The following is a 25,854-nucleotide window of genomic DNA, read 5'->3' as shown; positions in this document are numbered from 1 at the left end:
ATACAGTACAGATAATATACACAGTGGAGAAAAAAGATAATTATAAACAGTAGGCTAAAATTAACTGTAAAGAAAGAAGATCCTGTGTGTTGACCCTTGTGTATATAGATATTTTTTCATGATACACCTCGTACTAGCCAGAGTGGAACCACCCGATTCAAGACTACTGCAACATTAATATCTTGGAGGATGTAAGTACTAACGTAATCTGAATTTACACAGAGTTATGTAACTTTGAAGCGCTGCCGTCATGACCTTCCAATATTATACGAGAAAAGACACCACAGAAATGAGTTTCCAGTTACAGCCAAATGTGTGGCTCAGATCTTACCTCAGCCACAGTTCAAAACCCCTGGTTGAGATTTGGTTAACCTGCCCTACCAGTGGGGCAGAACATTAAAGGACCATCCCTGTGATTCTGCACGTTTAGCCTAATATCTACAAAATGTATAAACTTCATGTGTCTGCTAATCTTTTCCCAAAGCAAACAGTTGTATTTTAGGAGTCGAATATAATTCTTCCTCCCTTTTCTTAAGCCATTGGTTTCCATTCATTCCACTGCAATATGAAAATGAACTTTCAGAGACTTCAAACTTTCTTCACAGCAGTATTCCCTCACCGTGATAAAGTCTCCACATTAGTTTTCCTAAAAGCAGCAGCGCTGTTGTGTTTTGATGACTTGAAATTGTGGGGAGTGAAACACTCCCTCTGCCAGACAATAGTCCCTGGGGAAACGTTTTGCTTTCCACAACCGTTTATCAGTTGTGTGGTTTTTGAATGCTGACGACTTTGCTCTCTGCAGAAGCAGAACATTATAAGGTGGGTGTTTCAATAAAAAAAAAAAATCAAAGTTGAAAAGCAAGAGATTTTTATTATGTTGTGAAATCTGCAAAATGGTTTGTTACAATGTAAAATGTGTCTGAACTGTGGTAAATGAGCCAAACATTGAAAATCTCTAGTCCTTTAAACATTGTGAGATCATTTCATCCGGCCTGAAGCAAAATCAGCAAGATGTTTACACAGAGTTAAAGTGAAGTTTGTAGTCCCACTTGATGTGATTTATTTTCCCAATCCTGCAACCTCCGAAAGATTAGAACCCAGGAACAAACAATAAAAACCATAATAATAATAATAATCCAGAAGAATAGGCTTTGCTTCTCAAGTAAGGTACAGACTTAGTGGGGAGCCACACAAAAACAGATCCAGGTTGTGCACGTGCAGCAGACTGGAACGAACACGTCACTGGGTTAATATTTGCCAGTGTGGCATTTGAAAGGCTGCAAGCTGCCCCCCTCCCCCCCTCCACCCCCAGAACACGGGACACCCCGGGGGATCAGTGAACGAGGGCAGGCAGTTTGCAGCTCACACCCAAGACAAAGGAAAACCTGGAGATTTAGATGGAAAAGGAGGCTAAGGTGGTGGGTTGGGAAGGGGTGGTGGTAAAAGTGTGTAGGTGGTGTGTGTTTATGTGTCCATACACACATGCACACATGTGGAGGGTCAACCTCCTCCCCGCACCAGCACGGGTGACTGCAGACAGCTGCTGAATTATGACACAGAGGCCGTCGCTCAACCTCAGCGTGTACAGTTAACACATGCATAAACACACAAGTGTACACAAGCCCACCATACACACATTCATACACACACGCACTTCCATCCCTGCTCAACTTCGGCTGACTCTAGCCGACTCACAGTCAGAATCGGATTTGTTATGTAAGGAAATCTGCATATACAAGTTGCTCGACTCGCTCCAAAGGTCATATTTAACATTAAAATACCACAAAATTAGGAATCAATGTATTGGTGTTGTCCTGTGAAAACCTTCCAACTACAATTTTGAAGAACTTCACTGCAGATGGAGGTTTACATTCTCTGACCTCTTGTCCTTATGAAAAAGAAAAAAAAAAACCTTTCTAATGCCCGCAGGGGAAACTCAAATTTTCTTTGTCAGCAAGCTAGATACAAACCTGTTTTTCCAGCTCGTAAAAAGCTAACATTTGGGATTTTTCCACCTGTGTTAACTTGTTGACTAAAACCATGACTAAAAGTACTGGTCAACCAGAACACTGCCCTCAGCAGAGCGCAGATCTCCGCCAGGCATGTTGTCGTACTTAGTCGTTACAAATCTAGTCAGGAACAATTCTTAAACCTTTTTTCTGCCTACTGGGAGAAGAGAAAATACAGAGGCACTGCCTGTGTATCTCCCCCTCTCCAGTCCTCGGACTGAGGCGAAAAACCAAAACCATGAAAAGGCTGCTGCCTGGTGGCAATACCAACACTTTTTTTCAGATGAAAGTGACAAAAACTAAACAAAAATGAACCTTTGTTAACAAAAACTGCAAGAAAATATAATGACATGTTCATCGACAATAAAAAAAAAAAAGACAAAATGGCAAAAATAGACGAATGGAAAACACTCAGTTTGGATGGAAAACTCTTCCAAACTGATATGGCAAATATCACATTGGATATCAAACACAGTACAACAACAAAAGAAACAAGATACAAGACGCTGTAATGAGGAATTTAGATCAATCTACGACCACTAACAAATAGTTTTGTTGAGGAATTTACAAAAAAGTTGATCAAAATATCTGTTTGTTGAAAAAAAAAAAAAAACTAAAAAAGATCAGAACTAAATCAAAACTGGCTGTCAAAATTAACAGTGCCTGACACCAATAATATGAGAAAACTGAAAGGCAGAAATTAGGGAGTGCTCTCACTCTGTGCTGCCAGATTGGGCAGTTTGGGGTTGCATTATGGGGGCACATTAACATTACAATAAAGAAGACAATAATGATTTTCTGTCCACATCCAGTCACTCAGCACTCACAACTTTGATAAAAATGCAGGCTCATTTTTATTGACTGGTGAGAGGACTGACCATCATTATCACCCACCTGCAGCTGACCATGTAAACACACAAACAATACGCCTCAGTTATGTTGCTGGCATAATTATCATTTACTTCGCTTTTCACTCTGTGTGTGTGTGTGTGTGTGTGTGTGTGTGTGTGTCCGCACGAACAAGCGTGCCTGTGTGTGTGTGTGTGTGTGTGTGTGTGGAGAAGTACCCTTCGATCTGGCACACTGTCAGGGCTGGTGTTGCAGTTTACCAAATTAGATAAAACCTATTTTTCATTTTTGCCATTTCATTTTAGGGCAGAGGGCAGAAACTGAAAATAGTTGTATCACTGGATTGTAGCCTACAATGTATTGTGTTGCCTCCATCTGCGTTCTAGTACACTTGTGAATATTTAAATTGTTGTTTTATTATGTCATTTTGAAGAACAATGGTGAGCCACAGCACTGCTGCTATTATTTGTGAGTTAATTTGTACTGTTACATTTTACATTTTTTTTTTTTTTTCATCAGTTTGGCTGGGTTTTGAGCATTTACCCGCTTGGAAAGCATTAAACCACCGTGGCAGCACAGCCCCCAGTCTGACTGAGCGCAGGCCTTGAACAAACAGGTCACAGCAGCACCAGGCTGATTTCATCTCTCACATGCTGCACCACGCAGCTCATTGATTCATCTTAAACACCACTGTGATCCTCTGCGGAGCCAACGGGCCACCGGCTGAGTGGCTTATAAAACGTGCCATTGAGCATCAATACGTCTCATTTATGTTCCAGACACAAAGCTAAACTGTCTACTGTACTTTAACCCGCTGCTCCGTGCGGCTCGCGTCGTATGACTGCATTCCCAGCCTTGATAAAATCCCTGGACTCACTCTCCCTTCTCCTCCTCCTCCTCTTCTTGGCCGGGCCAGTGAAGTAGTGCTGTGTGTGTGTGTGTGTGAGTGTGTGCAGTGATGAGTAAGGCAGTGAGCGCACTGGGCTGATGTGATGCATGCTGATGCTGGACGGAGCAGAAAGGGCCCAGTGTCTGAGAGGAGGACACCTGCAGATCGACCACGGACGAGGGACAATGTCCTCAGTAACACTCCCTGTTCTGAGAGGACACACACTCTCTGACGAGTCACACACACACACACACACACACACATCGGCACACTTGCTCTCTCTTTGACTGGCTGTCCCTCTTTCTCTATTACACTTGCTCAGTGTCTGTCTCTATATTTCTGGCTGTCCCTCCTTCCCTCTGCATCAACGCTTCTTCAAGCCTCTCTGTGCCTTTCTGTCTCGCTCACACTGGATCTCTCTCTCTCTCTCTCTCTCTCTCTCTCTCTCTCTCTCTCTCTCTCCCTCTCTCTCTCTCTGTACTGTACATTTGGCTGAGCTACACACAGTTCAGGGAGGTGTTACTTGACTAAATGCCTCGTTTTGATCTCGGATTATAAAGAAAAAAAATCTGCCCTCCAACACTTGAAAGGAATCCTAGTCGTTGTTCATGTTTTAGCTCATGCACGACTCTGTGGGCATATTTACATTACGACCAATCATTTTCCACTGCATAGCATATTTGTTTGGATTTGTGAAGCGTGTTGCACTCTTTCCAAGCCAGCACACATTTCCAGTCATTTCATCATTACAGTCAACAAGCCAACATGACAGCAAAACTCGAGTCCTGATTAGTGTTGCAAAGGGGTGGAAAGTTTCCGGTAAATTTCCCAGAAAGTTTCCGAAGATTCCCATGGGAATTTTCACTCTAGAATATTGGAAATTTTAAGAAGATTTTTGCTGTCACTTTTTTTTTCAATTTTACCGAAAATTCCCGGGAAAATTCGGCTCGGGAATTTTGGGAATTTTCGTTTTTCTTGTCATCAATTTGAATGAGTTTTTTTTTTAAAAAGTTTCCAAGGAAATTTAAGCTTGGGAATTTTGGAAATTTTCGTTTTTGTTGTTGTTAACTTAAGGTGAATGGGGCAAAAATAAACAATAATCAATAAAATGAATGTCAACATCAATATCACCATTTTGGAAATGGAAACCCTAATCTCCTGAACTCAGGACTCACCTCTAACCCAAAGGCCACAATGCCAGCATACTGTAAAATCATCATCCCCATACCCAAGTGTGTGAAATAAAACTTAAATATAAACAGTCAACTTTGTATTTTGGTGGAAACAAATATGTTGCATGATTCAATGCAAATTCAACTGTGCACCATGACTCACATATGCAAATAATTTCGAGCACATTTGATCTTCATCAATCAGTAGCCTATACTCCACTAGGCTGCAGCTCTTCCACTGAGACAGACGATCATCACATCAGCATCACGATTCAATTTCCTGCATTTCTATGCATTTTAATGGGCAGTTTGAACCACTTCATATGCACACCTTAACAACAGTACTGCACACAGTCCTATGCCTGAATTAACACAGTTTGACTCAGCTAGGGAAAATTCCCGAAAATTCCCTGGAAATTCATTAAAATGTAACATGTTTGCATGCATATCTGCTTATAACAAACCAAAATGTTTATTATGTATATATGTATATGATCCGGTGAATGCAGTGAATATAAATTCCCGAAAATTCCCACAAAATTCCCGTTTATTCCCGTTAATTTTCAAAAATTCCCATGGAAATTTTCCAACTTTGGAAATTCTGGGAATTTGCAACACTAGTCCTAATTATTATTTTTTTGATTTGAAAAGTGTGCAGGTCTTCTGATGTGTTCAAGTGTGGCTGGTTGGAATTTTTTTTTTTTTTCCAACTTGGCAGGCAGACTAATCACTGTCCGTTTTTAAAGTAAGAAGCAGCCAAATCTGCATCCTTTTCATGACGGCCATGTTTGCTTATTGCTTGTCCTCTGGGTTTGATTATACAACTAGATGGCATGCAATGCCTTGTAAATCCCGGATGTCGGAGCTTTCCACCAGCATATGAACACATCAGACGACCTGCAGACTTTTCAAGTCAATGTGCACAATCAGAGGGCCATCATATCCGAGCATGTTACCAGTCTCTGCCAGTTCATTTTCCTGACAAAATGAATGGAAATGGATGGCGGCTTGGAAGGAAACAAAACAAAAACCATATTCAAAAATCTAAACAAGCATGGCAAGCTTTAGAAAGCAGTAGTGACATTAAGTATGTGGGCAGTGTAGTGCATAATCTAAAATATGAAAAAAGTGGGCTTCTCCTTTAAAACATTAATTAAACACCTACTGGTAATACATGTTGCATTTCTGAGGGCATTTTGTTTATTGGTGTTGCAGTTTTTGCATTTTTCTAGTTTGCAGAGATATTTTTTTAAATTTAGTTAGCTTAGCGCCACCGGGCAGAGGGGCGAAAAAGCTAATTTCAGTCGCTGTATGTGAACTAGTCAGTGTCACAGACCACTGAGGCCATGATGTGAAACACACACACATGAAAGAGAAGAGAGAGAGACACACAGAGAGAGAGAGAGAGAGAGAGAGAGAGAGAGAGAGAGACAAAAACAGGGAGATGCAGAGATTGTTTCTTAACAGAGCAGCACTCAGGTCCCGACAGGAGACACGGCCAGAGCCGCACAATCTGTTGGACACTTGTGTTTCACCGTGTGCACCGTCACATGGTGGAAAATGGACTGGTGCGCACATGCACAAGCATCTCGGCAGGCTGAGGGGCCACATGGAGAGCATACAGACACTACACACACACACACACACACACACACAGATAGCCAAGACAGGAAAGACACTGAACGAGTGGGGTCACAGGGGAGCAAAGTAGGAGCCTCTTTTACGGCTTCCTACGGTCTTTTTTAATGGAAGAGGAATGGAAATTAGAAACACACACACACACACACACACACACATGAAAGCAACATGATTAATCGTATAAACATTACTTTCTGTTTGGAATAATCAGTTATTTCATGGCCAGACATCACAGTTGCCATCTTACTTTTATTTGGGTCTTAAGACAACAGGAAATGAGTTTCTAAGTTAGTTTATTATGTATCTCAGCTTGAAAAAACATGTCTAATGTAAGTTATGTAACCGTTAGGGAATGATGAAACGTATGTATTTACAGTTTATGTGCCAGTTCTGAGGTAAGTGCACATATAACTGTAAATCAGCAAATCTACACAATTAAAAGCAAAGTCTGAATCTAGTATCTAGGAGAGCTGCATGTTTTTCCAGTCGACACTGAGGGAAAAGTTCAAGTTCAAGTTCATTTAAAGCCCAATATCACTGTTAAGTCTCAAAGGACTGCTCATGCAAGTTCACAGCAAACAAAACGGGTCCACACCCCCTGCCTTAATGCCCATAGCGGGCAAGAAGAAACTCCCTGAAAACCCAGATGAGCAGGGGAAATAACAGGAAGCCTTGAGAAGGAGTACAGAGAGAGGAGACCCCTATATGGTCAGACAGGGTCATTGACCCAGTGAGCAAATTACAAACAGTAAAATCTTCATGCAAAAGACAATATGACAGGCAGGTATGGGCTCAGAAAACAACTTTTGTAATGATTCTAGGTGGGTTACAGGCTGGAAAAACAACGATATAATTTATTAAAGTATATCCATAGCTTATTTTTCATGTTATTTTCTGGTGTGTGTGAGGACAGGCGGGAGAAAGTCTTGAAAATCTTGACTTTTCATTATTGCAGCCCCATCAGGCCAATCAGTGTGATTAAACACCACAACACAGCGCCTCATCCTTACAAGTTACACCTAAATCAGAGCAGTGGCTGATGGTCCGACAGCCCGGAGGGACAGAGGGAGACACAACCTGACAGTGAACTGTGTCTGCCAAACCAACACGGCTCACAGTGCTGATGACTGGATGGAGCAAATTCACATCAAGTTGAGCACATTACCCTCTGGAACCTGGTCCAATTTCTTGTGATTAAATTCTTGTGACATTTTCACAAGAATTTAGTCCCTCTGAGACCCGAGCAAGCTGGTTTGAATTCTTTCAAAAGCATGGGCGAAAAGACAATTGAGCAACTTTAGCATGAAATGTGAGAAATTACTTTAAAAAAAAAAAAAGAAAATTAGTTGAGAAATAGCACAAGGGAAAAAAAACCCAGGAAAAACAGGAAATGATCCGAAATTAAGCAACCAAAAAAATTAAAAGCTACCTAAAAATAAGAAAAAAACAACAACAACAAGAAAATGACTTAATAATCAGCTCAAAAAAAGAACATTTTTCTTGTAACACAATTTAAAATATATAGTTAGAAATTTTTATAAATATCCTAACATTTTTCCATTAATTTAGTTTGACAATTTTCTAATTATGTTTCTTTCATGTTCGTTCTCTCCTTTTCTTTCTTTCTTTGTCTCTCTCTCTCTCTCTCTCTCTCTCTCTCTCTCTCTCTCTCTCTCTCTCCTTCCTTTCTTTCTCTCTTACTTTCTTTAATTTCCAGGTCGTTTTCTGGTAACCTTTTACTCATTTCTTGAAATTGTTTGAGTAATTTTTTGCCAAGCAGCTCACTGCCTTTTCTCTCATGTTTTTTTCAGGCCAGTGTGCTCAGGTTTCAAAGGGCTACATGCAGGTGAACATTTAAAATGCAAATATCTGACATCCATCCAGGCCTCAGTCGTCCAGCGCAAAGCAGATCAAAACAGAGCTGCTCCTTCTGCCTGACCTCCCTCAGGCGGCTCCTCCGGTCCCTCCGTGATGCGGTGTAACTAAGGCAGGAATGATTTCACTGACCAAAATAATTCATAAGCTACTTCAGCTAGTTTTCTGCCTTGAGAGATAGATGAGAGATTTCCTCCACCAACATAGTAGGATGGCACTTATATTGCCTCATTTTGTCTGTTTTTGTTGGCAGGGTATCTCAAAAAGTTATGAATGGATTTGTATAAAACGTTGTGGAAAGCTTAGTCATGATCAACACATAACTGTTTACTTTTTGACTTTATTAAACAAAGAACGCCACCTTCAATGAAAAGTAGGAACTGACAAAAGTTGGATTTGGCTCACTATGTGATGTGGAAATGGCAGATCTTGAGAAGTGCATAGTGTTGGTGGAGGTATGCACTCTCCACCTACATTAACCAGGAAATGCACACATTCACATAGTTTCTTTAGGACGGTGTACATTAAGCTCAGTAAATGTGGTAAATGTGGTAATTATAGCATACATTCACGGTTTCCTCCCATTGCACCACATAATAGTGCAGCAGACATGATTCTGAAAGGAAGTTTCCATTACTTGACAAACTAATTATACAGTGCTTGAATACTAATCCTAAGAAGACATGTTTATCAATGTTTACCATGTGCATTTCCTGCTTCATATCTGTCTGTCTCAGAGTCACAAAGAGGGAGCCTACAGCTAGAACCTGGCCTGTTTTCAGCTAGGTAATCATAGCTGCAGTTGTGTTGCCCTAGATGTCCTCCACAAGTGGATTAGTGTGAAGGGTCCACTGAGAAAAAACAGCAGCAGCAACAACAAAAATAAATAAATAAAATAGCATTTGCCATTTGGTCCTTGTTTTTCCCATTCACTGCCCTCAAATCCAGCCAAAGGAGCATTTTTAAGAGGTTTCATTACCTTGTTATCCCCTAATTAGAATGGGCAAACGTACCAAAACACAAAATTCAATGAGAAACATGTCTCATAAAGTAAGCATGAAAAGGGCACAAAATGCCTCCCGCTTATTAGTGATGACCCCTAAATGGAAAATGAACATGCAAGCCAAGTTTTCATCCGAGCCCAGAGAGAATCATCTCTCACATTCCTGAGCTACAGCGAACGTGGAGTTGCATTAAATTTGATACAGGCACTTACTCAGGACGATGAGGAAGCTCTGATTGTCCAGAAGGATCCACAGTCCAAAGCCCATGAGGATGGCCCCGAACAGCTGTGAGAGACACACACACGCACACACATATATTTACAACATGTCTGTAGTCACTCTTAGGGCTGATGATGACGATGATGATGATCGTGTGTGTCTTCCTGCCTCTATGTTTGCACATTTGAAAACAACTGATTTGTGTGAGTGTCAATATTACACACGCACATGCACTTGTATTACTGTAGTTACGAGGACTATTAGGATGCATAACTGTACATTCAGCTCGTGGCTCAGGTTGATACAAAATAAAGGATTGACTGATATTATCACAACATTTAGCAACAACATTTTATTTAAAAGACAGGCTCACTTGTTCAAACACCATGAAATATATCCTTTTTGGACAGTAAGAGGCTGACATGAAAACAGCTGGTGTTCAGTGCAGACGTTTACTTCCTATGTAAACAATCTCAGGGCAAAAAAAAAAAAAAAAAAACCCGCAGATGAAGCCAGGAGAACACATTTGTGGAAGTGCAATATAATGTCATCATAGGCTGGTTAGTTTTGCAACTATTGTTTTTCCAGCTTGAAATCACAAAAATAAAAGGAAATGATCACAACTTTATTAACAACCCATGATGTGGCGGTGCATCAAAATGGGTTCAAATTACGTGCCGACACCACGGAATCAACGTCAACACAAAGTCCATTAGGTTAGGCTTAGGCAGCAAAACCACTTGGTTCAGGTTAGGAAAACGTCATGGTTGATGTTAAAAAGATACAAACAAAAACTGGTCTCGCCTCAAAGTGGATCTGAACTTGGGTCGACTGACTGAAAGTCCCGTTGACTGACCCATCCACCACAACCACAACCACAACTTCCCTCCCAGAAGCTTTCCGCTCTTTATTGTGCCAGTAATTTGTGTGTCCAATATGACTGAGGATCCTGACTGACTTGCACTGGCATTGTTTATGTGGTACCGACACGTAATTTTTCCCCATTGTGTGACACCACCACGTAATGTGCTGTTAAGTCGTGTTCATTTCACATATTTCTGTGAGACCAGCCTCTTTCTCAGTAAAGCATATGAAAACAAGCCTTCTCATTTGCAAAAAGGTGGCATATTCTGTTATTTCCCCACTGGACCGTGTTGACGTCCCGTGAGACGATGCAGCATGGTGTTGAGTAGGGCTGAACCATATGCTTAAAAAAAATAGTTATTTTGTCAGGTGATGATTCTTGCACCATTTTGCCTGAGTTAGAAAAAGAAATGAACCAGAGAACAAAAACAAAGGGAGATGGCAGACCATAACAAGGGTCACAATAGATTTCTAAAAAAAAAAATAACACTGTAACAAACTTGCATTACATCCCTCCTGACTAGATTCATTTAACAACACCTAACCCTGAGCAGCTCCTGCTCCTGCTGCTTCAGCTGCATTCAGCTAAATGTGAAAAACCATTGGTATGGCCCTTTATAAAGAAGTTAGGAATGTCAAAATGTCCTCACTTCGGAGGACATTATCCCTATCCTTGTGAATGCGGTTGGGCTTCACAAGTGCAGAAACACAATAACACACACACACACTCATACACATTCACACCCTGACACACATTGTGTGCCTGCTTCTCACACCAGGGTGTGGGATGTTGCTGTGTAACTAAGAAGCTCTTAACCCGAGATCACAGATTTCATTTCCACAGTGGAGAAAGGGGCGGGGGGTGGTGGGGGGGCAGGAGAGAGTGGAAAAGAGAAAGCGAGTATCACCCTGGTAACTAGGCCACAAACACTTCATCTGCACTGTAATTAAGACTCAGAGAGAGAGAGAGAGAGGGAATGAACTTATTTGGTGTGGGTGGCTGGCATTTACTGCTTTCAAGCTGTGCAACATACAGCGGCCTACAAAAACAAAACAGTCATAATAATAATGATGATGATAATAACAATAATAATATGAATGACACTTCAAAAAGGAAAAATCCATCCTCCAGCGCTCTCACACTGTCAGATATCGTCAGCCTGCAAGATTCACATTCTAGAGATTCAATTTGACTTAACTTTTTTGGTGCATGCTCTCCCCCTCCTCCTGCCCCACCTACTTCATGTGGCTGATTGCCTGCGTTTTGCAGAATGCTCTGTGATGACCCCCTGGGAAGGAGCCTGAATTTATTCCACTCAGCTGTGGGTCATACGCGCAGGTGGAGGGAGCAATAGGGCAAGCACAAGTGGTGCAAGAGCTTCTAAAGCTGAGAAAAAAAAATAAGAGCTGACCCTTGTGGCTTGTGGCTGCATTGCATGCTGGTCTATTTTTTGCTACTGAGGGTGGAGAAATTGATCTCTCTGGCATTTCTCCCTGTAGGATTGTTGAACAGCTCTAGAACAAAGTGTTTTTTTTTTTTCTTTTTTTTTTTTTTTTTTTGGATTTTGAGGCAATGACACCAAATTCTCCTGATGTTTTAGATACCTGAAACACTTCATGCTGATGAACTCGTAGCTGCACTGGAAAAATCCCATGATGACATCATTGTCTTCATCTGGCCAGTTGTTGCAGGAATAAGAAGAAACACACGACCAAAGACCAAAAGTGATCCATCACCAGTAGCTGTTCTTTAGTGACCTCCAGGTGAGGCTCCACAGCCTCGTGAGACTTTACAACCACAAACTAGAGAGCGAGGCCGTTCAGAGGCTGTCTGGTTTTCCAGGTAGACTGACAATAAGGGCAAGTTCCTGAGACATTTCCACAACTGAATGCTTGCCATCCAGCCACTGAAAAATGTAATTATTGCAGAAAGACAGAAGAAACATGGATTTTTCTGTGATGTTCTTCAAGGTCTTGGTGTCATAATGTGGTATTTTGGTGGGATTTTTGACCATGTTAATCAGTTCTAGAGTGGTCAAAACGTGTTAAATTTTGCACAAAATCTGTGTAACAAAATGGTATCAACCCAAAAATTGTTGCATATGGCCATCATATACTAAAATCATAATCTTCAAAAACAATTTGAATCGGCACCTAAAAAACAATGATTTTTTTCCCCAGCTTTCAGATGATGAATGACACTTCGATTTTAGACCCACTGAAATGGGTCTAAAAAAAAAAAGTAGAACAGGTTAAGTGTTAAGATGTTTCAGGGTGGATATTTCCTTCGATCGTCTGGTGAACATAACAATACTCACAAAGTAGAGGAGGTTGAAGAGGAACAGGAAGTACTTGGTCGCTGTGATGCAGCCTTTCCCCATGGTGCCGGATCTGCAAAAAAGAAAACTCAAGGTCACAACACAAAATGACACATGCACGGATTTTAAATGGTATGCACTTTGCCATATGAGTGGTTTTGCAGTAATCAGTGTATGCATGTGTGTGTGTGTGTGTGTGTGTCCAGATTTGCTCTGGGGATGAGCTTGATGTGTACAAGTGGTGACAGATGCATAGGACCACAGACCTCGATGGCTAAGCTGGCCCGGTTGGTCATGATAGGGGCTGGGGGGCTAAAATCTCCAGGATTACACCCGCACAACCAGTAAAACACAACCTAAATCTCTGAGCTGAGTGAGTAAGGGGGTGGGGGTGGGGGGGCAGGACAGGCAGAGCGAGTTCCTCTCTAACCTGCTACCTCGCTCTTTATAGCCTCTGTGTCTCACGTAGCTCTCTCTCTGGTCTCTCTCTCCCTCCATCACGCCTTTCACTCTGCCCTCGCAGCATTTTTTCTCCATGATGCTCACTGTTTACCTTGCTCCGGCCTCTCTTGACGCAGGCTGACATCTCGTTGCTACCTTGGAAACGTTCACAGGTTTAACGTGTTGAGACAGCCACGGTCAAAATCATTTGCACCAGTGAAATTACTCCATTTTTTAGTAGCAACACCAGTGGGTTTGCCGTGTTTGCTGGTGCTGTGCCCCGCCAGAGAATGATTCCTCACTCATTTCTTTTCAGCAAAAGCTCTTAGCATTGTACATTTGGACTCCTGTTCTTGTTTTAACTGACCTACTGGTTGGACAGTGCTGCGAGGATGCTGCTGTTTTATCTGATATTGATTATTTTTGTAAAGCCACGTCGTGAGTGTTGTTTTGTACTGGAGCTGGCTGCTCTGCTGCTTTCTTGGCCAGACCACACTTTGAGATTTTGAATCTCAATTACCTTTTTTTTTTCACACTTGGCTTTAACGTGTTTGGGGTGATCTGCACACAAGTGGACAGTGGAGGTGCATCACCGTTCACACCTGTCTTTATCTTGTGTCTTCAAAGTGTCTTATCTGACCACTTGTGTCTGGATTGTTTTGGCCTCCATTGCTTCATTCATTACATCCTCATATCAGGATGCATCAGTGTTTACACTATAAATGACATGCGGTCTAATGTGTCCCAGACCACGTCAGCAAGTAGGTTGAGTGATCAGATCACAATGCATCTTACACCTGCATCAGCACTGTCCACTTGCGATAATTTCATGTGCAACGCATGTTTGAAACCAAGTGTAAAGGCTAACCTTAGCCCTGGGCTACAGTTTAGCCCAGAGCTAAGGTTAGCCTCAATTCACACCAGTACTCATTAACCCAGGGTTAACAGTCATCCCTGGGTTAAGGATTCACACTTGACATTCAAAGTTCAGGGCTGATGTCTTTAGAACACCTGAAGCACAGTCTTGATTGGACAACAATCACTCTGTTGCTTTTCAAAAGCATTGTGGACGCAAGATTATGCCAGTGTGAAAACTTTCTTAGCTGCACACTGAGGGAGCTGTTAGCCCACTAAGTGCAGTGTGTGAAAAGCTTTTTTTTTCTTTTTTTCTCTCCATTACCTGGCAAAAATACAGATAAAAAAAATAATGTATAACTGTATTACCAGAACAAGCATTTTCTGTGACAATCCTATTCTGAATTAATAATAGGGAATTAATGAGCCTAATTAGCAGGAGGGGCATTATGTGGACACATGCTGCAAACTGGGCTCGCCACAAAGTCCCCCTCCCCCTCCCCATTTAATCAAGGTTTGGTTGACTACAAATCCTAAATTCATGTACATATCCTAGATGAATAGAGATGAAGCAGGTAGGGGGGCCTTCTCTGACAGGGGGTTCAATCCAAGGCACTGCACTTGAGCAATCTGTGACACAGAGAAATCAGAGCCAGCAAAAGAATGCCACATGCTTGTTTTAATTACCACAAGGAAGCTGAAGTGAACGTTTTTCCCTGGTCGATGAGTTGCATTTACTGAAAAATCTGACACGATGCGAGTGCAGCGTCTCTTTCACTGTCCCTCTTGTCCACGCTGTCCCCATCTCCCTGCAGCAATTTCACCTCTCTCCCTCATTGCCTGCATACAGTAATGGCCTCTTACTGTCCAATAAATCTATGAAAATCTGGGTGAAATATGGAAGGGCGGCTCAATATTTCCTCCTGGCAGCGCTGTCCTGTAGCGCGAGCACGGTGCCCGCACACTCGACCCACATTCCCATCACAGTAAATGGGTTACTGTTACAGTCCTGCCTGTGCCAGTTTTTTTGGGGGGGTGGTCGTGGGATGAGAGAGGGAAGTGTGTGTGTGTGTGTGTGTGTGTGTGTGCAGTGAGAAAGAGATTTTGGCAAAGCACGGCAGTAGGGCCAGATGGAAGGTATTACAGACCACGAATGGAGCAGACTGAAGCCAAGCCGTAACAAAGACCAGGTCAGCTTCTGATACTGCAGAGGCAAGCGGTTACGTGAAAAACTGAAAGCCCACAATACAGCGAATCTCAGTCTTCACGTTTTCAGGCCAAAAACTCAAGAAATGTCCAAGTCTGGCGCACAGTGCACTTCATGCGCGGCATTGGAGCTGTGCAGGAAAGAAATGTTGGGTATGTCGTGTGGCCCATATCACAAAGAAGTAAACCAGGAAAAACACTAGTAGTGAACAGCATATTCGGTGTGTGTGTGTGTGTGCGTGTGTGTGTGTGTGTGTGCAGTACAATGACTTCTCAGAAATTATGGTGAATTCAAGTTCTCCTCATAAGCTCCTACTTTTTCGGGAAGTTGTAAATATGACAGAAGTATTCAAGTGCTCTCGGTTGGATCTGTTAACTCAAGAGGCGCAAGAGAAAGGCTTTGTGCTGCAGCAGGAGAAAGAAGAGGAGAGCGTCTGCATCAGGAATGCACATGGTGTTTTAATTCATTTACGAGCCAAAAGCTGCTGTATACATCTATACATAAACTCTATCCAAGATGCTATTCGCAGCTGTTGCCCCTTCAGCACCGCAACACTAACTCAGAAGTGCAAACAGAGACATACAGCACAGAAACATAAAGCATTTTAATCCACACACTCTTTCACACATTTATAAAGGCAGTAAACACGTTGAATCTGCCCTTTAAAAACAGAGATGATGTGTAAAATGACATCAACATGTTATTAAGGAAATTTCACAGTTCTTCTGAGACACACACTGAAGCCTTACAGCTCGAATCCCCCCGGCCAGAAATTCTGACCCAGTTCACACAGACTTCGTAAGTGGGTTGCCAGTTCGCTCGGGTCTGCGTCAGTGCAGCCACGGTCAGTGGGAGCACAAGTCCCAGTTGCCACACAGAGCTCACTATTGAGCGTTGTGTGCTGGTCAGACGCAGCCGTCACCCTCCAGTCTGCTCTCACACAGCCTCGCACCCCTTCACTGAGTGACACACAGCGAGTCTGCTGGCAGCCGGGCTGCAGAACGCCGAAACCCAGACGACTTCAGGCCAAGGTGGACTGAGACAGAGTGCAGGGAAATGCCTGTCACTCTCCTCTGCCATAAGAATGATTTGAATCTGAATTTTAATACTGCGCCATAAATCCACACAGAGGTGCTCTGACAAAGCCCATAGGGCCCTGCTGATTATACATGTGTGAGCAAATTACCAGTTTCATGGCCTGTGAGGGGAAGTTTGAGGAAGCTTGAAGGGGAAAGTTGTTGTGCAACTTGGCTTTTTGTCTGTGTAGCACAAGTTCAGAGTAGCAAACATGCAATCACAAGTTTGCACAAGGCAGCAAAAGCCTTTTACAATAAAACCAAATTTGAGGGGAAAATGCAAATCCGACAGGCACCCACTGCTTGCTCTACATTTTGCCAGCTGGTGGCAAATGGAGAGCAGGATATACGCACAAAACTAACTCATGCATTCAAAACTAAATCAATTGCAAACCCTTTCATAATGCCACAGCTCTGCCTTAAGGCCACACATGCACCAAATATGTTAAAAGCAGATATCTGTGTGACCAGTTGGCCTCCATGATCAAAATCAACACACATTTCCACAAGTTCCAGCCTGATGGCAACTTCCTCTTCTTCATCTAAATGTTTTTTCCATTTATTTCATTGGGAGAAACAAATGTTAGGACAGTGTCAAACTGTCACAATTTAAAAAGATTAATTTCAGTGGCAACAGAGAATGAAAGTAGCCTTAATCTGTGGTTTTGTCTCAAATGAACACGTTTATAATCTGATCACAAAGTGTCCTTTGACTGCTGAAGTTACCAGGCTATACATTAGCCCAATTGCATTTCCATGTCCTCCATTTCTCTGTGTAGTGCTATAACAACAAATCCTGCCACAGTCGAGGTTGCAAAAATCCAAGTTGTAGAAATGGGACTTGAGAAAACATCATCAAAAAATTTACTATTTTACTTTCAACACAGACTACTGCTTTGTATTAAAATACCAGGCAGCTAACTATTGATTTGCCCAGCGGGTTAAGGCTTTATGTTGAGCAGAATGCAAGTAGGGTGGAAGGGCAGGACCAGTTACATGCATGCTGATAATTTAATCTTAACTCAGTTAAGGCAATGCTCAATAATTGAAAGTGCCTACTGAAACTGTGTAAACGCCTCTATCTGGTGATCTGAAACGGAGCAAGATGACAATCTCAGTTTAAACACCTATATCTCTGCTTAATCTTTTCATTTTCAATCATTTTCTTTTCATATATTGAGGCATGAAAACAGTCAGATTTTGTCTTTTTGGTAAAAGTGCAAGAGAGGATAGAAAGTGCAGAGTGTTACGCTGGATCCTTCAGACCATTTGACTGATTATTAAATGAATTAAATGAAACGGGGGTTATTGGAGAAGCTGCATAAGCATATGAACGCTGCAATCACACAAATGAGTATTAAGAATGCAATTAAAAAGGTGGAGAAAGATTGCTGATATTTGAAATCAACAGACAGATTTACCGGCCCTCCGGCTTGCACGGCCTCCCCTCCCCCTGCTGTCCCGTGCACGAGCGCGAACGCCCCCTGTTGCTGATTGGTTGGAATAGTGTTGTGTGGCCCAGTCCGAGCCACTTTGTTTGTTTCCCATTTACAGAGCCAGGACTGTGCAGGAACAACGGATTTTTTTTTTTTTTTGTTGTTGTCTTCAGTGCAGACACAGAATGGACAGCCAGCAGACCGTGAGGAGATATTCGCTGAATTTGTTGATTTGAAACATGAGCAATCTTTCTGCAGAATCGCTGACTCCTGCCTTAACCGAGCTGCAGCTTCAGGGTCTCACAAGGGTCCACGGGGGGACAAATGACCACAAATGACTGACCGAATAGCTGCTTATGCTGGTGATCTGTTAAAATCTTCAAAATAACAGTTGGCTGATTTAAAGAAGGCTCTGTTAAACTGCCTTTTGGAGCTTAATAAAGCCTCTAAGCAGTGCATAAAATGAATATACAGCAACTTTCTTTGTCGTTTCTCCCCCTCAGCTAGCCTGCTGATACTGCCAAATCTCCAACAGCACATCAGACCAGCAGGCTAAGACAGAGCTGGTAACACACCCTACTGTAATGGGTGGTCATTAGACACTGCTCCTCTCTACACAAGCTACAATAACCCTGTTTCTCTTCTTCACTCTCTTCCAGAGTCTGTTCTTTCCACTTAGTGTGCTGCCTTTTGACAGCCTAAACTAAACTATCCCGGGAAGCTAAAGCAAGGCAAAAGGGCCTTTGCATCATATGACAGCTTTTTTTTTTTTTTTTTTTTTTTTTTAAATCCCCTCTGGTTTTGTTTTGAATCATGACAAACAAGACCTTCCACTTAACTGGCCGTTTTTTCCTCCTTGATTTCAGCTCTCCTCCTCCCCCCCTCTCCAAAGCCTCTGGTTGTACCAGGCACAACAACAGACAGCTCATTTTCGCTGAATGACGCAACAAGATTCCAAGAGAAAAAAAAAAAAAAAGTAAACTGGTTTGGAAGATAAGGGCAGGTTTCCTTCTTTTTCCGTGTGAGTGTATCTGTGTGTATCTGTGTATTCAGCAGTCAAAGAGCAACGCTCGACACGTTGAGAGATGAAGGCCGTGTGGGAACTCACACCGGGTCTTTCTGATTGGTCTGTGTGTCAGTTTCTCGGTGCATTTCAGAAACTGGCCCATGTCCTCTGTACCAATCTGATGAGCTGTGGTACAATGTCCTGTGAAAATACTCAGCAGGCTTTCTGCCAATCATCTAGATTGCTCCTCTCTTTAATCCCTGGTGTCTACATATAGTCAGCGTAGTTGGAGGCAACGGGGCTCATTTTCCTCATCAGGAGAGGCCATTTGCTGCCATTCATTTTGTTTTATCCTTGTTTCATTGTGATAGAATTGAATGTTTTATGAGTACTGCATTACATTACATTCAGCTTCCTGTCAGTCACCTGACACCCAGGGGAGACAATGGAGCTTATTGTGAGCATTATGAAAAACAAGTCAATGTTAAATCTAATTATATAGAGCATGCACTGCAAAATGACAGAGGCAAATTTGAACTAGACGTAGATAAGATAAATGAGTCAGTCATTAAATGCTCACAGAACTTCTTGTTTCCAAACACGAGTCCTTTAAAGCAGGTTTAATTTGCTATATTTGGCTTGCAATGGGCAGAGGGAGGTACTAAAATGAAAAGACAATCATATACACACTAATGAAACAATGTATAGTGAGTGAGGCACTAGAAATGGCAGAAATGCCATCATTAGAAATTTGTAAAATACCCCAAAGCAAGATGTCTCATCTGTGTTACACCTTTGCATAACATGCAGAAACCTTGCAATGGCAATTTTGCCAATTTTCATATTTTAACGTCAGTTGGCTTTATGCACAGCGCCATTACTTCCTGAACTTAAACCAGCTCCTTTATTTCCTGTCTTACATTATTGGACAAACTGATTAATCCAGGTGTGTCTGACCTTACAACAATGGTCAGAGACACCTGAATTAACCAGTTTGTCCAATAATGTAAGACGGAAATAAAGGAGCTGGTTGAAGTTCAGGAAGTAGCGGAGCTGTGCATAAATCCAATTGAATGACTGCATGCTACACTGAGGGTTGGGAACATTCGTGGGCATCTTGGGCTCATGAAACCCTCTCAAACTCACAGGCTGCACTCACGTGCGCTGTCATCAAGCTGAAAATAAGACCCGCTCCCTTAGCTCCTGATATGTTGACATTTTGGAGATATGAGGTTTTCGAGCAGCAGCGACAATCCTGCCATGTTACTGAGCAGCATCAGTACACTGAGTCCACACCACTTACACACTCTTTGTCTCATCCAGAGCTGTGTAGGAGGTGTGTGGGGCAACGACAACAACAATAAACTCTTTTGTTTTCATTGCTCACTCCTCACTCGCTGTTCCTTTCATAACCGCTAAATATCTATTTGTAGCCTACAATTTAAATCTCACATTTTAGGACGGAAGGGACAAAGCGGGCCTTTGTTTGACATTTTTGCTAGAGTTTATTGTTAAAAGTGTAGCACTGGTCAACAGTTGTGCTTGATTTTTTCCCCCCACAGGCTGTTGGTCTTTGTCAAACAGCAGCCTGGCTGTGGTCTAATTAGGCTTGAAAACAGGTTCTGCCCTGCAACAGCACTGTGGTCCACCAGACATTTTTCAGGGGGTTAAGCATCATCAGCATTCAGCTGCTCTTGCTACAAATACACCTAGTTAACACCACACACAAACACACTGCTGCCAACAACCTGACAACACCCGTTCCCCACTCACACACACACCCCTCAAATAATGTCCCCCCGTCACCCCTCTTGCCTTGCAGGGCCCCACTTTGAGTGGCCACCAAAACAATGGCAGCTTTCAGACACAATTTTCTCTCCAGCAAACAAAAGGGGAAACTTGACACACGGAGGACCACTCCAGCCTTACATTTCCTCAGCACAATAACGAGCCACACCGCTTGAAAGATGCCCTTTTCCTCACCGTGAGACCTTGTTTTGAGCGGCCGCGGACACCTGAGACGCCTTTTAGCTGTGTTGTAGGCGATGTAAAGCTACCCTGAGGGGAAGGGCCGCGGGACGAGCTCCACACCTCTCAGAAAAGCAGGGCAATGGCTGGAGCTTGTGGCATGGATTGGGAAGGGACTGGGAGGGGGGGTTCCCAAAACAAAGACGCACTGCCTGAGCTTCTTGCCGCCCCCACATTATAATTAATTCAACATTAACCATTCCATGGCAAAACCGGTTTGGGCCCCCCAGACAACTTCATTCGCACTCATTTCAAAAGAAGTAAGCTGCATGGGTTTCCATGACAACGCTCCAGAGGGGGTGATGGGATGGGGATGTGTGGGACAGAGGGAGTCGCTCTCGGTGAAAGAAAAAAAAAAAACAAACTAGAAAAGTGCAATTCAGTAAAGTGAAGATCTGCTACAGGCATATCTCGCCATCTCCAGAGCTCGGACTTTGGCGAAAAACCAGCGGAGCACTTAGCGCTCAGCTGTGATATAAAACAGGTTTTCACAGGTTTTGAATCCCCACAGCTGCATAACTGCACAGAAAATATGAGGCTGACAGGCCTAGCAGTATGTTGGAGTAGCTGTGGAAGGATGCACATACATGCGGACAGGATGGAAAATATGGGAAAAGCGTTTTCTAATAAGTGAAAAAAAAAAAAAACATAATAAAAATGTTTTGCCTGTCAGTCTGTGGATGTGCAGACCCTTGACCCAAAATTGAACTTGCACTTTGCAAAAAGAAAAGGTTTGCTCTGCACCCATTTTGGTCTCAGTCTAGTAGCTCTGGAGAGTGAGCGAGAGAGAGAGCAGTGGTGGTTGAGCGAGCTAGACAGTGACTGAAAAGAAGGAGAGGCAGCAGAGAGAACAAATGCTTTTCAAAGGTTTTGAATCACTGCAACCATGAGGGGTCCATGATGGTAAAGTCATACGTGTGCAGAATAAAACAGTAGGCTGGCAGGCCCAGTAGTATGCGAGATTAGCAGCAGGCAGACACACACACATTATGCAATATCCCCTCCAGGCTGCTGCCTTGAGGAAATAAAAAAAATCCTCCTGCTTGTTTCGAGTCACCCTCCCTCGCCTCGATCGCAGCCACTCACTCCTCCAGTGTGAGGCATGTAAACACTCCCAAGGCACAAGATTTCAGACCACAGCCGTTCTCTCTTCAGCCACTTTGTTTCTAACAAATCCAGGCTCTCACACCTCCATCAACACCCAACAATTCTGCAACTTTTACTCCAAAACTCTTATTGTTTTTGTTTGTAAGATTTGGAATCTCTGTTCTCCTTAGTTTCACTTTTAGGGCTAAAAAAAAAAAAATGAAGGGGTAAAATTATCACCAAAATCTAAACAGTTGGTCCTTGGCCTAAGGCTGATCTGCCCACCAAATTTCATGGAAATGCATTCCTGTGTTTCTAAGACACGCCGCTGACAGACAGGCTGAATTTAAACAGAAACAGAAAGCTGCTCGCATGTGGAAACCTCACAAGTTTGAGGATTTCCTTTTTGCACTGTAGCTGAAGGATTATGCGCTGCTCCGTGAGCTCTGTGCTTATGAAACGCTTTTGCAACACCACTGAATAAATTTGAAAAAAATGTATACCAGTCAGACTAATAACAATGCTGGTTTTCGTTTGTTTGGGAGGAGTCTGCAGCTTCGAGACACTTCTTCCTCTCACGGGGCAGCGCAATAACCAACAATAAGTCCCTTGGTGGAGGTAAAGGAGTTACTCAACAGAGAAGACAACTTGTGAGTGAACAGACACTGAGCAGTTCAAGTGGCTCCAACCCTATTAGCTCTGTAATTACCTGTAGGGCAATTCCACTGAACAGGATAAACAGGTTATTGGATTCATGCAGAATTTATTGAGTGCGGTGCTGCGGGCGAGTCGCGGCCCCGGCAGAGTTAAAACGATAGCTCTCGTGCTTTCGAGAGGAGAGAAATCCACTCTGCATCGCCGTGCAGATCCTCTCAACACTTTCCCTACACATCAGACTTGCAGACATGGTGTTGTCTTGTTGGAAACCTCAGCCTATTACACGAGTGTTCAGAATGCAGCCAAACTGGTCCACAGCTGACATGCAGGGGGTTTGGTAAAGGTGAGTGGAACAGGACTCGGAAAACATTTTGGTCCCTTGTCTGACAGCAATCCAAAAAAAAACTAACCACCAACAGCTGCTGGCTCCAGTGCAGCATAATCCATTCAACAAAACAGTTTTTTTTTTTTTTTTTAATTTCCCCCCAGTATATGGAAAGGTAATTAAGGTCATGCCGAGCCCTTCAGATAGAATAAAACACAACCAGCTGAACAGATTTACAGCCTCGGATGCTGAAGAAATATCCACTGAAGCACATGGAAGTAGTGAGGAAAGACGAGGCGGGAAGGCAGCTAGTGGCAGAAATCTGAAACGCTGAAATGTGTGTGCCACCATGCACACACACACACACACACACACACACACACACACACACAGAGAGAGAGAGAGTACTGACCTACAATCACAACTCTGACACTAACCTCATAAACATGAAATGGCCGTACGTTGTGGAAGTGGAGCTTTAAAACGTCACCCGGCTAAATCAACACCGATGCACAGCAACAGAGTGCATATGTTCTATCCGAGTTTAAACAACATGGACGCTGGAGCTGCAAACAGTCTTGTGATGCTCTAAATGCTGTTGCAGAGGCTACACCACCCTGATAAGAATAATAATCTGGAGGAGGCACAGAATAATTTCAAATATTTGGAATGAAATTGGTCACACACTGAAGAGATCACATACTGGCTGACCAATATTGGCTTGGGGAAAATACCAAATTTGCTGTCAGCCTTTACAAACCCATATCAGTCAAACACAAGTGTGTGTGCGCACATGTGTGTGAGAGATATTCAATCAAGGTACAATGTCCACTGTGTATTTCCTATCATTAGCCCTGTGTAACACTTTACTGAGGTTTGCTGGTGGCCCTGCAGGCCGGCACACCAGGACAAACAGGTTGGCTCTCTTGCCATGAGGAGAAACACGGCTGAAAAACAGCAGGTTACATTTCCTCACTTAAAGTGCTTTAAAGTATTTGCAACCTGAAAAAAAAAAAAAAAATGCATCCATATGAAAGCAACTCAGTGATAATTATGACAGAAAGCTTCAGTAAGATTTGAGCTTGGATCTCTAAGGTGTAAGCTGGCTTCTCTTTTTTAAAAACTTTACAACAAAAAGAGAAGCTTTGGGGGTTAAACATTCCCAAACACACACACACAGAAAATAAAGTTGTTGCTCAACGTGTGAGGACAGCTCTCAGATCGATCCTCATGTGTCCAAACTGGAGGCACTAACAAGTGGTTGAAAGTGAGGCTCTACATTGTCTGCAACACATAAATCATTTCCAAAGGCGCCACATCACCAGCCCTTGTGTTGGTGAATGACATTAATTAAACGGCGGGTAAAAACTGCTTATAATCACAAAAGACCAATCAGGCGCTCCATGTCCCAAGGATCAATTTGGACACGAGCGCATTTCCAAGTGCAGAGGCAGTCGGAGCCCTGTTGTGCGCCGAATAACTTGGAGAGCCTGGTAAAAGTTTTAAAGTTTCAGATTACTTGCCAGTTTTATGAGACTTCCCGGATGAGTTAGGTAGAGAAGTGGCTTTCTTACGTTTTCTTGCGCTAAACTGCGGAGAGGAGCTGGTGCGGCGGAGAGCTGTCCGGGTCCCTGTGCGCACTGGACTGCTGGTCGGACTGAGTGACCTCGAAGGGAACAAAGCAGCAGCGGCAGCGACAGCGGCAGTGTGCAAACTGAACAACACGGCAGCCAGCAGGGGGAATCTCCTGTGCTCCCCACCATGTGGCAGAAATGGGAATTAGCGAGCCGAATGCCCTTCTTTAACCCCTAAATCCCCGCGCCACTCGCGCGTAATTACGGACCCGCGTGGGGAGATTAAAAACACCCCACTGCTGTCACTGCAAAACCAAAATGCTATCAGTGTTTTTCTCTTCAAACAAGCTTTCATGTTGTGGATTTTATCCGTCTTCCTAGTTGCACAACAGAGTTTCCCCACCTTTTATATGCTGACAAATTTGTAGGCTCTAAATTTATTATTATCACATAAAGTGATAAATTGATTAAATATAGAGAAAGACTGCAAAGCTGAAAAGGTGAAAATGGGTTACGTTTTTCTGAGAGTAAAGGCTAACTGATTTATTGATTAGGTATATTAGTGGATGCTGTTCATTAAACAAGTTTTAAAAAATCACACCTGGGTGTTTCACATGTTCCCAGTGTAAAGTGTGTTCATTTATTCTGAATTAACTTACGTTTTCTTGATTTTCTTGATATGATGATTTGCCTGATCTGCCATTTTAAAGACACTGACATGACTTTCTCTCTTTTCACTTGGCTGAGGAAAAATATAGGCTAATTTATGAGATAATATGAAATTCATTCAACTGTTAGTTTTTCTTTAATGTTTTTTAATCTACTATATTTTGTGAGATAAAGTAACTAGCTTCCAATGCAAATCAACTTATTTTTTGACAATGTTGTGAAATAATATTTGAAATCATAATATTACGTGATAATTTTTTTTTTTTTTTAATTAAAAAATGTTGAAACAACTCAATTTGTACTGAAAACAAGTTAAAGTGCAGGCCTATCAGCCCTATGTTATTTTGTTTTGTTTGCTGCTGGCAGGAAAATTACAATTTCTTTAATTACCACACAGATTTTACACTATTCCCTCATTTCAAACACACTGATTTGCCCAGTGGTGGCATGATAATTAAAAGTCAAAATTGTCAGACTTTAAAATGCCGTAACTGCTTTACCAGCAGTCTAATTTTGTTGAAATGTGGAGGAATGATGCGTCTTATCACCTGGTCCAAGAGCTTCCTCAATCACTTGTAACAGATGTAAGCATTTGCTGTACATGCCATAAAAAACACTGTCAAGTAAAACCCTGTTCGTCCAGTTTTGGTGATTTTT

The 25,854-nt window shown here is 42.5% G+C and overlaps 1 protein-coding gene across 2 annotated transcripts in view; it reads right to left on the bottom strand.

The window, feature by feature from the left end:
- The window catches only part of LOC115356984 (CD82 antigen-like), a 35,811-nt gene extending 11,077 nt beyond the window's left edge, over positions 1-24,734 (bottom strand). Inside the window, exons 1-3 of one of the 2 annotated variants that reach the window (XM_030048300.1) lie at positions 24,478-24,734; positions 12,838-12,910; positions 9,649-9,721 (exon numbers count right to left, since the gene is read on the bottom strand). In XM_030048300.1, coding sequence (XP_029904160.1) covers positions 9,649-9,721; positions 12,838-12,900 — 136 coding nt within the window. In that variant the 5' untranslated portion in view covers positions 12,901-12,910; positions 24,478-24,734. The remainder of the gene's footprint in view (positions 1-9,648; positions 9,722-12,837; positions 12,911-24,477) is intronic. The other variant, XM_030048299.1, reaches the window with a different exon arrangement.
- Positions 24,735-25,854: the final 1,120 nt, after the last annotated feature.

Source organism: Myripristis murdjan, chromosome 3, assembly GCF_902150065.1.
Source record: "Myripristis murdjan chromosome 3, fMyrMur1.1, whole genome shotgun sequence".
In the NCBI taxonomy this organism is placed as follows: Eukaryota; Metazoa; Chordata; class Actinopteri; order Holocentriformes; family Holocentridae; genus Myripristis; species Myripristis murdjan.
Note: the sequence above shows the minus strand (reverse complement) of the source record. Positions and strands in the feature narration are given on the sequence as shown.